The sequence below is a fragment of the Littorina saxatilis genome, linkage group LG5 (genome assembly GCF_037325665.1).
Source record: "Littorina saxatilis isolate snail1 linkage group LG5, US_GU_Lsax_2.0, whole genome shotgun sequence".
Taxonomy (NCBI): domain Eukaryota; kingdom Metazoa; phylum Mollusca; class Gastropoda; order Littorinimorpha; family Littorinidae; genus Littorina; species Littorina saxatilis.
Window position 1 is genome coordinate 6022421 of NC_090249.1, and position 14165 is coordinate 6036585.

The following is a 14165-nucleotide window of genomic DNA, read 5'->3' on the forward strand; positions in this document are numbered from 1 at the left end:
AAGAGAGAGAGAGAGACACCTGAGTACAAGGTACCAGAGCCCACCTCGACAGGAAGATCTCAAAAAGAGACGGTCGCCCGTAATCCCCTAACAGTCAATGCGAAAGCGGAGAGAGAGGCAATACGAGGAAGCAGAGGCTTACTAAACAGCGTAAGCCTCGGAAGAGAAGAAATCACCGTGGTCAAAAACTGAAGTGACCGGTGACCCTAAACAAAATGACTAAAAGCCAGAGTGTTACAGATCCGTCTGCTTGAAGGTAAATGAAGGAAAATCAAAAACCCCAAGTAAACTTCGTTGCCAAATCAGGAGAAATTCCTGAGTCCGGCCGAAAAACTAGCCGTGTCTGTCTACCTCTGAAAGACTGAGAGTCAGACGCGGCGATCAACCGGCAAACGCCGTAGCCATAGTTGCCTGCGGTAGAAGGGTGACTGTAAAGGAAACCCAACCCCCCGGAAGACGCCCTGATTCACCTCATGCTAGGATGAGGGAAAAGAGGAAGAGTAAATCCGAAGCAACAGGAACCGAAAATGCCATAGTCGAACCACACAGGGTAGAAGACTATAGCACAGGCTCAGGCTGAGAGCCGTAAAACCCGTGGAACAGCCATGTACCAAAGTACCCAGAGTACACAGGTAAATATACGAAACATAAGTTTCGGCTGCCACATAATATGCTGGGCTATAAGCCCACAGCAAAGAAAACTGGAACATTAGCTAACGCTCTGCCAAAAGGAGAGGGGTAGCCAAAAACCTGAGAGAAGTGATAAGCCACAAAGAATGACTCCTCAAACATGCATTGCCTTGGCAATGCCCCCTCAGGAAAATCTGAATGTTACCTCCGAGGCCAACTCAAGCTCACCTTAAGTTTGGACGAAACACCCGAACGCGTCTGATCGCTAGAGAAAGACAGAGTCAGACTCGGCGAAAGACAAACCAGGACCAAGTCCAGAAGCTTGTGGCAAACTGAGAAAAACGGGGAAGCCTGAAAACAGAAGACCCCACTCAAACGGAGATCGCCCTATCTCATCTCCTGCCTAAGATGAGAATAAAGGAAAGAAAGTCGAAGTCCGAAGCCACAAGAACAGGGAAAACAACAACCATCACCGCCAACAGGTGGAATGGCTGTTGCACCAGCCGAGGCTAAAAAACCTGGATACCCTAAGGTCAGCCGTTGTTCCAAAACTCAGACGTACCTATGAAGCGTCTGTGAAAGAAACAACCTCTCCGGTAAAACCGGAAGTGCCACTGCAGCAGCCCGTGGCTGAACTACTGTTACACTAACTGAGGACTGAAGCAGTATAACCGAAGGACAGCGCTAGATCCGACCAGAAGAGACCTCAGCGGGTGCTCGAGCTGATGGGCCTAGATCACTGTGAAAAGATCGGACTGACGCATAAGCAAATATGCACTCATTAGATCGATGGGAGTCCCCCGACCTCACCACTCCCACAAACTATTGGCTGTGTACAGAGACCATCCAATGAAAACTTGCAAGGAGGAGACCCGCCCCGCCATCACCAAAGTGGAGGGCGGAGGGGGGGGGGTGTGATCGGGGGCACTTCCTTGAGGAGAGAGGCTTGCTGCTACAGTGCTCGGGCTACCATTCTCCCTGCCCAAAAGTGATCTATTTCTCGAAAATCGAGAATCAGACAGAGACTGCCTATTGGCCGCCGGCTTAAAACGTCCCGAGGCCTGAGCATGCTTCCCATGAGGAGGCTAGCTCTGCTTTAACCCTTGTAGAGAGAAGTCAGAGATCTGCTGATCTCTATTCCACATACCTGTCAAGTACTTTTGGCCTCTGACCATAGTAAATGGCATAAGAAACCATAGTTGGGGATCAAAAACCATAGTTAATGCGTGGATCAGGATGTGGTTAAACGCACAAATTCAACTTCTCACGCATACACACTAAAGCAATCAGATTGTTTTTCGCAAACTAAAAGTAAAACACATAAATTCCTTTCTACACAAACTGCTCTTTATTTACCACTACATGTAATACATTTACACTGCACTCTTGTTCGTTCATTTTTTTTGTCACTTGTCACTTGTGTTCTTTGTTGTATTCATCTGTGCAAATCTTTGCTTTGTCAATCATGCTGCCAGTCACCTTAAAATCATGGCAGCATGCATCAGAGTTAATTTTGACCTGTAAGAAGGCAGTCAGTGTGTCAGCTCCCAGACTGTGATCCAGCACTTGAAGGTGTTGCAGGGTTTCACTGCCAAATGGAAATTTATTCAACATTTTCCTCACACAGGCCACGTAGAACTGGCGCACATCATGCCAGAACTTCTGTTGTGTGGCTGGTGCAAGCTCCTCCTCAGAAATGAATGAACGGCAGTCCATGCCAGCAAAAAAAAAAAAAAATTTTTTTTAAATTTTTTTTAAATGCTGAAAATGCGTATGGTTTGAGGTATACGACGTAGGACCCAAAAAACACCGAAAAACCGTAAGAATTACGCAGAATGCGTAGGACTTGACAGGTATGATTCCACTGGATCTACTTTTCTTTTCTGGTAAACAACACCAAAGTTCAACAAGTCGCGTAAGGCGAAAATACAACATTTAGTCAAGTAGCTGTCGAACTCACAGAATGAAACTGAACGCAATGCCATTTTTCAGCAAGACCGTATACTCGTAGCATCGTCAGTCCACCGCTCATGGCAAAGGCAGTGAAATTGACAAGAAGAGCGGGGTAGTAGTTGCGCTAAGAAGGATAGCACGCTTTTCTGTACCTCTCTTTGTTTTAACTTTCTGAGCGTGTTTTTAATCCAAACATATCATATCTATACCGAGAGGCATAAATTCCGCAAACTGAACTTTAAAAAATCACAAAAAATCAACTCAGTGGTGAATGTTTTCAATGTTTGAATATTTTATTTATTGGCCATTTTAGTGTTTATAAACCTTCGCTTTATTGATTTTGAATAGAACATCATGAAATGACAATTTTTTTAAAAAAGTGACTGAGTCCAAGCGCAATGATTTCGGAAAACGTTCAGTGTTCATCACGTTCAATGCTTTGGCCAGCTCTAAGCATCCCAATCGCTTGCTGTCTCTCTCCTTCATCAAGTCGTGGCATGATTGCGATATCTGATACAGCCAAACAGCCAGTTGCATTTTATAGGGCCATACACTATCTTTTTTACGTTATTGTCTCCCGTTCAGCCCATTGTCTTCATTAGCACAGTGAGCTGTGGCTGGATCAGCAATACTGCAAAGCGCACGCTGACAGCGTGAAACATTTGCTCCGACACTCAAGATGTCAACTACAAATTACAGGTTCAATCTGATTTTCGTTTGAGAGCAAAATCGTTCAATGCACTATTTGCAGAATTTATGCCTTTCAGTATATATGTTTTTGGAATCAGGAACCGACAAGGAATAAGATGAAAGTGTTTTTAAATTGATTTCGACAATTTAATTTTGATAATAATTTTTATAGATTTAATTTTCAGAGCTTGTTTTTAATCCAAATATAACATATTTATATGTTTTTGGAATCAGAAAATGATGGAGAATAAGATGAACGTAAATTTGGATCGTTTTATAAATTTTTATTTTTTTTTACAATTTTCAGATTTTTAATGACCAAAGTCATTAATTAATTTTTAAGCGCCCAAGCTGAAATGCAATACCGAAGTCCGGGCTTCGTCGAAGATTACTTGACCAAAATTTCAACCAATTTGGTTGAAAAATGAGGGCGTGACAGTGCCGCCTCAACTTTCACGAAAAGCCGGATATGACGTCATCAAAGACATTTATCAAAAAAATGAAAAAAACGTTCGGGGATTTCATACCCAGGAACTCTCATGTCAAATTTCATAAAGATCGGTCCAGTAGTTTAGTCTGAATCGCTCTACACACACACACAGACACACACACACACACACACACACACACACACGCACATACACCACGACCCTCGTCTCGATTCCCCCCTCTACGTTAAAACATTTAGTCAAAACTTGACTAAATGTAAAAAGCAGATCCCTCTACCCCGAGCAAAGCCCAAGTGTCTCTCCTAGCCTGCTCAGAGACCTGAGCATGCGAGAGAAACAAGTCCTTCCTACACCTGACTATAAAGTGAGGTGAAGGGAGAACAGCCTCTTTGCTCTTCGTTCACCCTAGCCGGGCTGAAAGAGTGGAGATGCCATCAGAGTCCTGATACACACTAAGCGTGAAAGGTTCAGTGACTCCAAGAAAGAGCGCGAGAGCGCTCTGACGATCATCTCCGAAAATGAGGAAAATTCCAAAAACTGACGTCCAAATTCCTCTAAGTTCCTGCGTTACCATTAAGGGTGTACGCGGAAGAGCAAAGACGCCAGCAAGATCCGACCCAGCTTCAGCCAAGAGAACTTCCTATGACAGGAAGAAACAAAAGTCGAAGCCTGTGTAGCCGAAGCCAGCGTGAAGACCGAGTAGCAGAACCGGAACCCGTGGATACCACTTCCGGTTGGAGATGGCTAGCCAAAACCTGCGAAAGGTGGTACCCACATTGAAGGTGACTATCAAACCGGAAGTAGGAATGGCCCATTGCTTCAGATAAGAAACCGATTGCACCTCTCTCTCTCTCTCTCGCTCGTTCTCTCTCTCTTTCTCGCTCGTTCGCTCGCGCGTTCTCTCTCTCTCTCTCTCTCTCTCTCTCTCTCTCTCTCTCTCTCTCTCTCTCTCTCTCTCTTCTTTGAACAAAAAACAAAAAAACTTGAGGGCTTCAAAACTTTGAGTTTTAATAATCACTGTGGCAAAAAAGAATCAGTGACTGTTGGGGTTTTTTTTCCAAAAAAATGTTGGCGCATTCATATTCATAAGAAAGGACACCTTGCTACAAAGGACAGTGGCAAGGCTCCCCAAGAGCGTCCTTTGCTCGCAGGTTTTACTGTATTGTACAACTTTGAAATAAAAAAATTAAATAAATTGCTTTTGACAAGTTGTAAAGAAGGTTATGACAAGTGTGTGTGACAATTTTGAGCATTCTGTTGTAAATATTACAAAGTATATCATTGTCCCAAGTTACAAAAATAAAGATTTTGAGAAAACTGCGTTTTTTCATTGGTATTCAGTAAACAAAATAGAAAGGTTAGGGTTTTGAAATGCCTTTATTTCAAAATAAAACATTTGGTGCATTTCAACCATGAAAATCAACAAATAGAAGCATCATACTTGATGAAAATGACCAAAACACAAAATGTTAGAAATCACAATTGTTTGTTCATTCTCTCTCTAATACCCCCCCCCCCCCCCCCCCCCCCAAACATCACCTTAAGAACAAAAAATCAGAGAAAGCAAGGACTTGAAAGTGGTGAAATCTTCAATTGGAGGCCTCAACTCGAATCGATTGCTGAAATGACAGGTGAAAATGTTGAAATGAGATTGGCTGCTGAAAACTTGACAGTACGAACTACGGCTTGTTTAGTTAATTCAATGTCCAAGACAATTTAACCCCATAAAGCGTCACAAAAGAATACCAAGACTTGGGGCCAAGAAATAGTTTGTTTTTTGTTGGGTTTAAAAAAAAGTATTTGAGCATTTTTTAAGAAGTTTCATAAGAAATACTTTTCTGATGATCATAACAAACCACTTAAAGCAAAGTGCCTTTCCTTCTAATTGCAAAACAAGCAAAAAAGACATACCCAAAACAAAACAAAAGTCTTACCTTCTCTGGCCATACGTTTGATGTCTTTGCGGCGATTACTGAACCAGTATGCAACGTTCTGTGGGGTCATCTTTTCCTTGTCAGCGAGCCCTCGACCAACTGAACACAAATCAGGCCGATATTGCTCAGTAAAATGTACACTAAGAAAATCAGAAGCCATGAAAGACACGAGCAGAAATTAAGCAGGGCATCTGGTTATACCTGAAGCCAGAATTCTGACAACATGATAGAATTCTGACAATGTGATAACTATTTCTGACAACGTGATAGAATTCTGACAATGTGATAACTATTTCAGACACATCACTAGAAGAAAGGTATTAGTCAATGAAGAGCAAGTTTTATATCCCTGTTTGTACCCTGGAAATTGGTTTGGTGTCACTTATATACATGGGTGTTACTCTTCCGGCTTTTGCCGGATTTCCGGTTTTTGAAAAAATCTGAAGCCGGAAATTCAGGTTTTCCGGGTTTTAAAAAAAAACCAAAAAAAACCAAAGCTTTGTTTTGCTAAGTTGAAATAACGAGCAGCGGTTCCGATCCGACTTTTGACACCGGTTCGCGTGCTTTCTCGGTTCGCTCCCTTGGATTTGCCACCATCTTGCTTATTATGATTTGGTTTCGTCGGTGTCCAGAAACTTTCTTTCAAACTTGAGCATTTTGGACCCCTGCCTTTCAGGTTTTTTGATTTTTCCCAGTAACATATATATATTTTATATACAGTTTGCACACAAATTCATTACTTTCAGTTGTGTGATAAAACAAATACATTGTACATGTATTTTAAACAACTTTCAGTCTGCGCATAAATTCCTCATCTTCTGTTTTAAGATACAACAAAAATAAACCATCAACAGTTCACACACAAAGTCTCTGTCTACTTATCTTGTTGAATAAAAACAAAGATATCAAACCACTTACCCACAACTTCCATGATGTCATTACACCTCTGAGCAATTTCCGTGCGCTCTTCAAAAGTGGGGTACTGGTTGGTTTTGAAGTAGGTCTCTAACACTTCCAGATGCTTCTTTCGGAATGTGAATCTTTCTCGCCGCGGCGTGAAGTTTACCATCAGACCATCCACCTCTCCCATCCCAGAACCCCCTGACAGTCCCTGAAAGCCGTCAAATGGTTTTACGTCCATTTTCTGATCTGGTTCCTGTTCGTTCAGTTCTTGTCCTACCAGGTGTTGTGCTGTGTTGTTGTTGGCTGCTAGACAAGAGAAATACAACAATACAAGTTTATTATTTGTTTTGTGGGTACAAACAAAAATGTGTCTTGACGCATGCCACTATAAAATGCATTTAAACAAATCTTGCAGACATAAAATGAAATAATTGCCGATTTCTTCTGTCACACAGTTGAAAATAAAATACAAATCTTTTGTCAAAGAGGTAAACACGAATAAAAAATGTTCTGTTCCGTTAAAGTCTAATAACACAATGATGATAGTAAAAAGTTTGTGAACACAATTTGATATGGTGGCAAATGCCTTCGATCCCACAAAAAGAAATGAAATAAAAATCTAATGGCCAAAGAATACAACATCAAGATTTAAAAACCTGCACTTGTAGTTGGCACACCACAGTTGATTCTCTCCTGAATTATGTCCTGCAGAAGTTGTGTGGTCTGCAGGTTGCACTGCTGTAGTTGTTGCGGTGGTGGTGGCCGCGGTAAAATTGGTCGCGGCCCTGTTCGCTGCTTGGTCTTTTTCTTGTAAGGCCATACCGAAAGGAACCACAGACTTAACTGTCGAAGAACATCCGACGGCAGCGCTGAGAAGTTGCCGACCAGAAACTTGCTGACACAGCTTAAAGCAACCCCTGATGACAAAAAACAACATCCTCATGTTCAAGAGTCCTGCATGGTTCTTGTTTGGCTATATGTGCAGGGAAACTTGCCTTTTAACCAAAAAAAAACAAAAAAAATTCTTTTATAAAAATTGGGGTTTAAAAGGGAGATAAGCTTAAAATAGAGATACATTTACACATGTTATGAACAACACATCTTTACACCAAAGTTCTTCATAAATAAATGAAGTTATAGGGCGGGATGTAGCTCAGTCGGTAGCGCGCTGGATTTGTATCCAGTTGGCCGCTGTCAGCGTGAGTTCGTCCCCACGTTCGGCGAGAGATTTATTTCTCAGAGTCAACTTTGTGTGCAGACTCTTCTCGGTGTACGAACACCCCCCGTGTGTACACGCAAGGACAAGACCAGGTGCGCACGAAAAAGATCCTGTAATCCATGTCCGAGTTCGGTGGGTTATAGAAACACGAAAATACCCAGCATGCTTCCTCCGAAAAAGGCGTATGGCTGCCTAAATGGTGGGGTAAAAAACGGTCATACACGTAAAATTCCACTCGTGCAAAAAAAAACACGAGTGTACGTGGGAGTTTCAGCCCACGAACGCAGAAGGAAGGAAGAAAGAAGTTATGGTTCCAATTATTACACTACAAGTTATGGTTCCAATTATTACACTACAAATTGTATCTGTTTTAAACATTTTGGGGTTTCCTGATGAAATATTAGGAAGGCATGAAATCACTCGCCATTGATCAGATCTAACAATGTACACTTTTTTAAATTCACTAGCCCAAATAAATTTCCACAGGCCCAAAACTTTTGATATTTTCCCCTGAGAAAGTTAGTCTCCCTAGAAACACATTTTCAAGGCTTAAGACAAAATTGTTCGTCAAAACAATTTAATAAGTAGGCAAACAGAGATATATGTTGCTATAATACTGAAGCAAACAACTGTACTTCTGCTATATTTCAGAAGTTGACAAACTTGCAGCTCGCCTGATGGGCGAATGATTTGCAATTTTCAATTGCGTAGCAAAATTTCTGCTCATAGCAGGCAGGTGTATTTCCACATCCCTGTTAAATCAAGATAGTCAAACCAGGTAAGATCAGACACCATGATCCTTGAATACTCACCAGCTGTTGTGGCAATGTCATTGTGAACAATGGTTGGTGTAGCAAAAAGGTACTCTCGAACTTCTGCATGCATCTCTTCTCTGTCCTGTCTGAAAACCAGTTTTAAGCAAAAAAGTAAAATGGTGAATATGCACTCAGAATGTATTGTAAGAACTCTCTCCCCCACAAAAAGGCACAACACATTTTGTTTACTATGTTCTTCTTCTTCTGCGTTCGTGGGCTGAAACTCCCACGTGCACTCGTGGTTTGCACGAGTGGAATTTTACGTCTATGACCGTTTTTACCCCGCCATTTAGGCAGCCATACGCCGCTTTCGGAGGAAGCATGCTGGGTATTTTCGTGTTTCTATAACCCACCGAACTCTGACATGGATTACAGGATCTTTTTCGTGCACATTTGGTCTTGTGCTTGCGTGTACACACGGGGGTGTTTGGACACCGAGGAGAGTCTGCACACAAAGTTGACTCTGAGAAATAAATCTCTCGCCGAACGTGGGGACGAACTCACGCTGACAGCGGCCAACTGGATACAGGACTGAGCTACATCCCCGCCCCGTTTACTATGTTAATAACATATTGTGCAATGTTCTTTTTATGTATCTACAGTGGTACCAGCGATGAAAGTGTCCTCACATTGGCACACAGAGATCTAAAAAAAATCTTCACATTCTTATTCTATACAATGAGTCATTGTTTCTATAAAACTGTCATGGTTAGTACAGCTATAGAACTGTCCAAAAATGGGTAGGACCATAACCACCTAAACAGTACCTACCGTATTTGACGGATTACAAGACGCACCGTTTTATAAGCCGCACCCCCGACTTTAAAAAAAAAAATTAGGACGAGCCACGTATAGGCCGCGTCACTATATTAGCAGCCGTCGATAAAAATATAATCAGATCGTGTCAATCAATGAAAACAACCAGGCAAACGAAAGTACGGTATTTGGCGAAATCGGCTCCGAGAGTAAACAAGTGAAACAAAGAAGAAAAGTGAAAGAGTTTGAAGAAAAATATCACACACACAAGTTGTAACCAACACACATGACTGTTGTCCCGCCCAGAATAAGCTTTTTGGGGATGATTTACGACTTTTGAGCACATTTCGAGCAGACGAAAACACAACATGGCGGCTCTCGCTCCTCCAACTATCGCGAGACACAAAAAAACGAAATCTCGCACGCGCGAGATCCTGATACATCCGGTGTTTCTCTGTACGCTATCTTGTCACGACGACTTGTTGACAAACGAAGATTCGCGAAAGAAAGAGAAAAGCGCCGAGTCTTGAGTAGAGAGCTATAATAAAGAAATGGTAATCGCTAATCGAGCGAAATGAAAATCCGCGGCGACTTCCATTAGGTGAATGCTAGGTAACGTTTTAGCCGCATCTTTTTATAAGCCGCAATGCGATTTTTTTTTTAAAAAGTCGCGGCTTGTAGTCCGTCAAATACGGTAATTAACTTGCTTCCACTTACTTCAAGAAGTCATCCACATCATCAGGGCTTACTTTCCCTGGAAACAAATTGACTTGCGTAGCCTCTGGTGCAAATTCTTTCATGGACAACCGAATAATGTCAGTGGTACTGCCAGCAGACGCACCCTCTTCTTCACTTCTCGCCCGCTTCACCCCAGAACTCAGACTGCGCCTTTTGACACTTCCCAGCAGCGACGCAACAGAAAGAGGCCTTGCGTACTGAGCGTCACTGCTCTGGTTTTGTCCGTTAGGCCCAGAGTACAGAACATCACTGCTCTGGTTTTGTCCGTTAGGCCTAGAGTACTGAGCATCACTGCTCTGATTTAGTCCGTTGGTAAGAGTCTGCACTGGTTGAGTAGTACTGGTTGAGCTGGGAGGAGGTGGTCGAGCGATGGAGGTCTGTTGTTGGTGATTGTTGTTGTTGATGTTATTCACTGGTCTCATCTGCAGAGAGAAGAATATTCTGATAAGCTTTTTCCAGGCAGTGTCAATTGTCTTATATTTAGTAAAGTTAAAAAACAAAGGATTACTGTGCTCACCGATACAAAGACGACACAAGACGATTACGAATTTTCGTTTCTGGAAGCTTCATCGGGAAAAGAACACAAAAGACAACAAAAAGCAGATGCAACACGGAACGAACAGGGTTTGAAAGAAAATGAGGAAACACGCAAAAAGGGGAAGGAACGGAAATGAATGAAAGGAGAGAGAAGTGGTTGGATGATGTCAAGGGCACAGGCATACAAACTAAAAGTAATACACACTCATAAAGGGGGGGGGGGGGGGGGGGGAAAGGGGGAGAAAAATATAAATAAATTAAAAACTTAAAAAATAAAGAGAGGAAAAACACAGGCACGCACACACACACACACACACACAAAACCAAACATAAACACACACAGAAAGAAACACACACAACACACACATATTATATTTAGTACCTAAACTTGGCTGGTTTATACACATTCTCTTGTCTCCTGACCCCTATCCCCCATACAGAGCAGAATACCCCCCCCCCCCCCCCTATTTAAGACCTCCCCCTTCTTTTAAGACCATGCTTTTTTCAGATTTTATGTTCAAAACCTCTGTAAATTTACCACCATTTTTCTTCTTCTTCTTCTGCGTTTGTGGGCTGAAACTCCCACGTACACTTGTGTTTTTCGCACGAGTGGAATTTTACGTGTATGACCGTTTTTTACCCCGCCATTTAGGCAGCCATACGCCGTTTTCGGAGGAAGCATGCTGGGTATTTTCGTGTTTCTATAACCCACCGAACTCTGACATGGATTACAGGATCTTTTTCGTGCGCACTTGGTCTTGTGCTTGCGTGTACACACGGGGGTGTTCGGACACCGAGGAGAGTCTGCACACAAAGTTGACTCTGAGAAATAAATCTCTCGCCGAACGTGGGGACGAACTCACGCTGACAGCGGCCAACTGGATACAAATCCAGCGCGCTACCGACTGAGTTACATCCCCGCCCACCACCATTTTAAGACTCCCTCCTTTTGAAGACCTGATTTTCTGATATTTTGGAGGTCTTAAAAGGGGGTGGGGTGGGGTATTCCATTGTATTTACCAGTGCTCCAGCTGCCGTGAAAGATTTCTGCTGACTGAGAGAAATGGGGGCAGTGTAAAGGTTTCCCAGCTCTGCATCCACTCGCTCGAAGGAATCGAAGGCCTGCACCACTTGTTCTTTCGTCAAACCACTGTTGCGTAGCCGACGGATGAGTTCTATCTGCTCAATGGTGAAGGTGGGCTGGGCTCGCTGCCCTTGGCTTGTTGCAGACATCTGGAGAGAAAAATAAGTAAGTTCAGATTTTGTATAGTCCTGTGAGGTTACCCTCATGGAAATTCGGGTTGCTTTCTCTCTAGAAAAAGCGAAATGCCATACAGTACATGTGTGTGATACATATTCATAAAATGCTGGAAAACAACAAATTGCTGACCAGAAAGCTTAATTCTGCTCCGTGCGAGAACGAGGTAGAACTGGTGGTTTTATGACACAAAGGGATTATATGGTGATAGCTGGGTTCTGGGTTGGTTCAATTATTTGAAATGGGGGGGGGGGGGGGGTGCTTGGGATACATGGGGGGAGGGGGGGGGCATGTCTGCAATGGTGATGAGTGAGAGAACATTGATTTGTCTGTCCTTACTAATCTGACTGAAGTCATTCTCACTATTCTGTTTACCTGTCTAAATGATCCCTCCCCCCCCCCCCCCTTGCCTTTTTTTGTAATTCATTTGCATTGTGCAAAAAAGTGGGGTGGGGATGGAAGTGGTGGAGGGGGGGGGGTGCAGTGGTGTGGGTCAAGGTGGAGAAGAAATAGGTATGACGGCTTACTAGTGCCAAAACCTCATAATTGTAATTATCAAGGGAAAATAAGTAATTTTCCCTTGATAATTACCATTTTCACGTGTTTATTACTAATTTTCCGGGAAAATTACTAATTTTCCCAGAATAATTACTAACTTTTACCTGTTAATTACTAATTTTTAGTTTTGGCTCACTTCCTGACGGATTGCTAGTGCCAAAACTAAAAATTAGTAATTTCCCCGTGAAAATGAGTAACTGACAGGTGAAAACAGTAACTGACAGCGTTAAGTAGTAATTATCACGTGATAATGGGTAACCCCAGGTTTTGGCACTAGTAAGCCGTCATAGGGCTTACTAGTGCCAAAACCTCATTAGTAATTTTCCCTTGATAATTACCATTTTCACGTGTTAATTACTAATTTTCCCGGGAAAATTACTAACTTTCACCTGTTAATTACTAATTTTTAGTTTTGGCTCACTTCCTGACGGATTGCTAGTGCCAAAAATAAAAATTCCCGTGAAAATGAGTAACTAACGAGTGAAAACAGTAACTGACAGCGTTAATTAGTAATTATCACGTGATAATGGGTAACCCCAGGTTTTGGCACTAGTAAGCCATCATAAATAGGAGCCCTAGCTAGGCATCCTGATTTACAGTACTTGTTTCAGCGGTTAACTCTATTTCCCTTTGTTCTTTTTCTCGGTTTGTCTCATTTTAGTTGTACCAGCACTAGCACCAGGGTCTGCTAATAATACAATACAAGATAACCTCCTTCTCCTCCATCCATACCTCTTATACAGTGGAACCCCCAATTTAAGACTCCCTCCCAATTAGTATTAAGAGTAAGACCCTGTTTTCTCTCATTTTCTGTTCATAACCACTGTGAAACTACCCCCATTTTAACACTCCCTCCTATTTAAGACCTGATTTTCTTAGATTTTTGGAGGTCTTAAAAGGGGGGTTCCACTGTAATATAATACATGTATGTTAACCCTCCTCCTCCACCATCCCTACCCCCTTATAACAAGAACCCCGCCCCCGGCCGTAAGCAAGTGTCAGAGACTGGTTACACAGGGGGAAAAACGGTCACGGTCTCCCTCTCAACGCACTAGTACTTCAAGATCCCCACAATCACACTCACAGCCCCTTCAAGTGCACTTCCTGCAACTGTCTTTGATGCTACTTTAAATAGTACAAACGTCGCGTAGCTTTTAAAGTCTTGTTAATTGGAACCGGATCACAACTGCTTAAACCATGCATTTTCTTTCACACCCATCCCATCACTGGCTGGTCTGCAAGAATCAGGCTGCCCGAAAAGAGCACCGCCATTTTGGTTAGTCCTAACCCATTTTTCAACGTTAAACCAACATCGCGACTTTTTGGCAGTAAACATCTGATTCCAGAGAAAGGGGAAACCGCTATGACAATGACTATAATTAAGGCATCAAGCATGCATAAAGACGACAGCTAGGATGCGCATATTACCTCCCTGGTCACTCCGGTGCTTTTCAGATTCACGTTTCTGTAACTGTGGGGTTAGGTCGTAACCCTGACACAGTCTGCCTCGCTGTGGCAAACCTAAACCCAACGCTAACTTGTGCAACGTAAACCCACATTTTCTTTGTGCATCGGAGGGCACTTTACCGAGGGAGGTAAAAAGAACTGCTTTAAACAGCCGTAAGATTGTCCGTGTAAACGGCAGAATTACTGTTCTTCGAGTAGATATGTTTGTGCATGTGCATACAACATATATAGATTCTAAGGTTTAAAATGTCTAACATC

General features: G+C 42.5%; 1 protein-coding gene across 3 annotated transcripts in view; it reads right to left on the reverse strand.

Moving 5' to 3' along the window:
* LOC138966163 (homeobox-containing protein 1-like) overlaps positions 1 to 14014 on the reverse strand; it is a 17091-nt gene extending 3077 nt beyond the window's left edge. Inside the window, exons 1-8 of one of the 3 annotated variants that reach the window (XM_070338292.1) lie at positions 13869 to 14014; positions 11645 to 11857; positions 10067 to 10509; positions 8591 to 8679; positions 7216 to 7476; positions 6575 to 6865; positions 5657 to 5755; positions 5249 to 5341 (exon numbers count right to left, since the gene is read on the reverse strand). In XM_070338292.1, coding sequence (XP_070194393.1) covers positions 5325 to 5341; positions 5657 to 5755; positions 6575 to 6865; positions 7216 to 7476; positions 8591 to 8679; positions 10067 to 10509; positions 11645 to 11857 — 1413 coding nt within the window. In that variant the 5' untranslated portion in view covers positions 13869 to 14014 and the 3' untranslated portion in view covers positions 5249 to 5324. Of the gene's footprint in view, positions 1 to 5248; positions 5342 to 5656; positions 5756 to 6574; positions 6866 to 7215; positions 7477 to 8590; positions 8680 to 10066; positions 10510 to 11644; positions 11858 to 13868 lie in introns of those variants that run through there. The other 2 variants (XM_070338291.1, XM_070338290.1) reach the window with 2 other exon arrangements.
* Between the last annotated feature and the right edge of the window lie 151 nt (positions 14015 to 14165).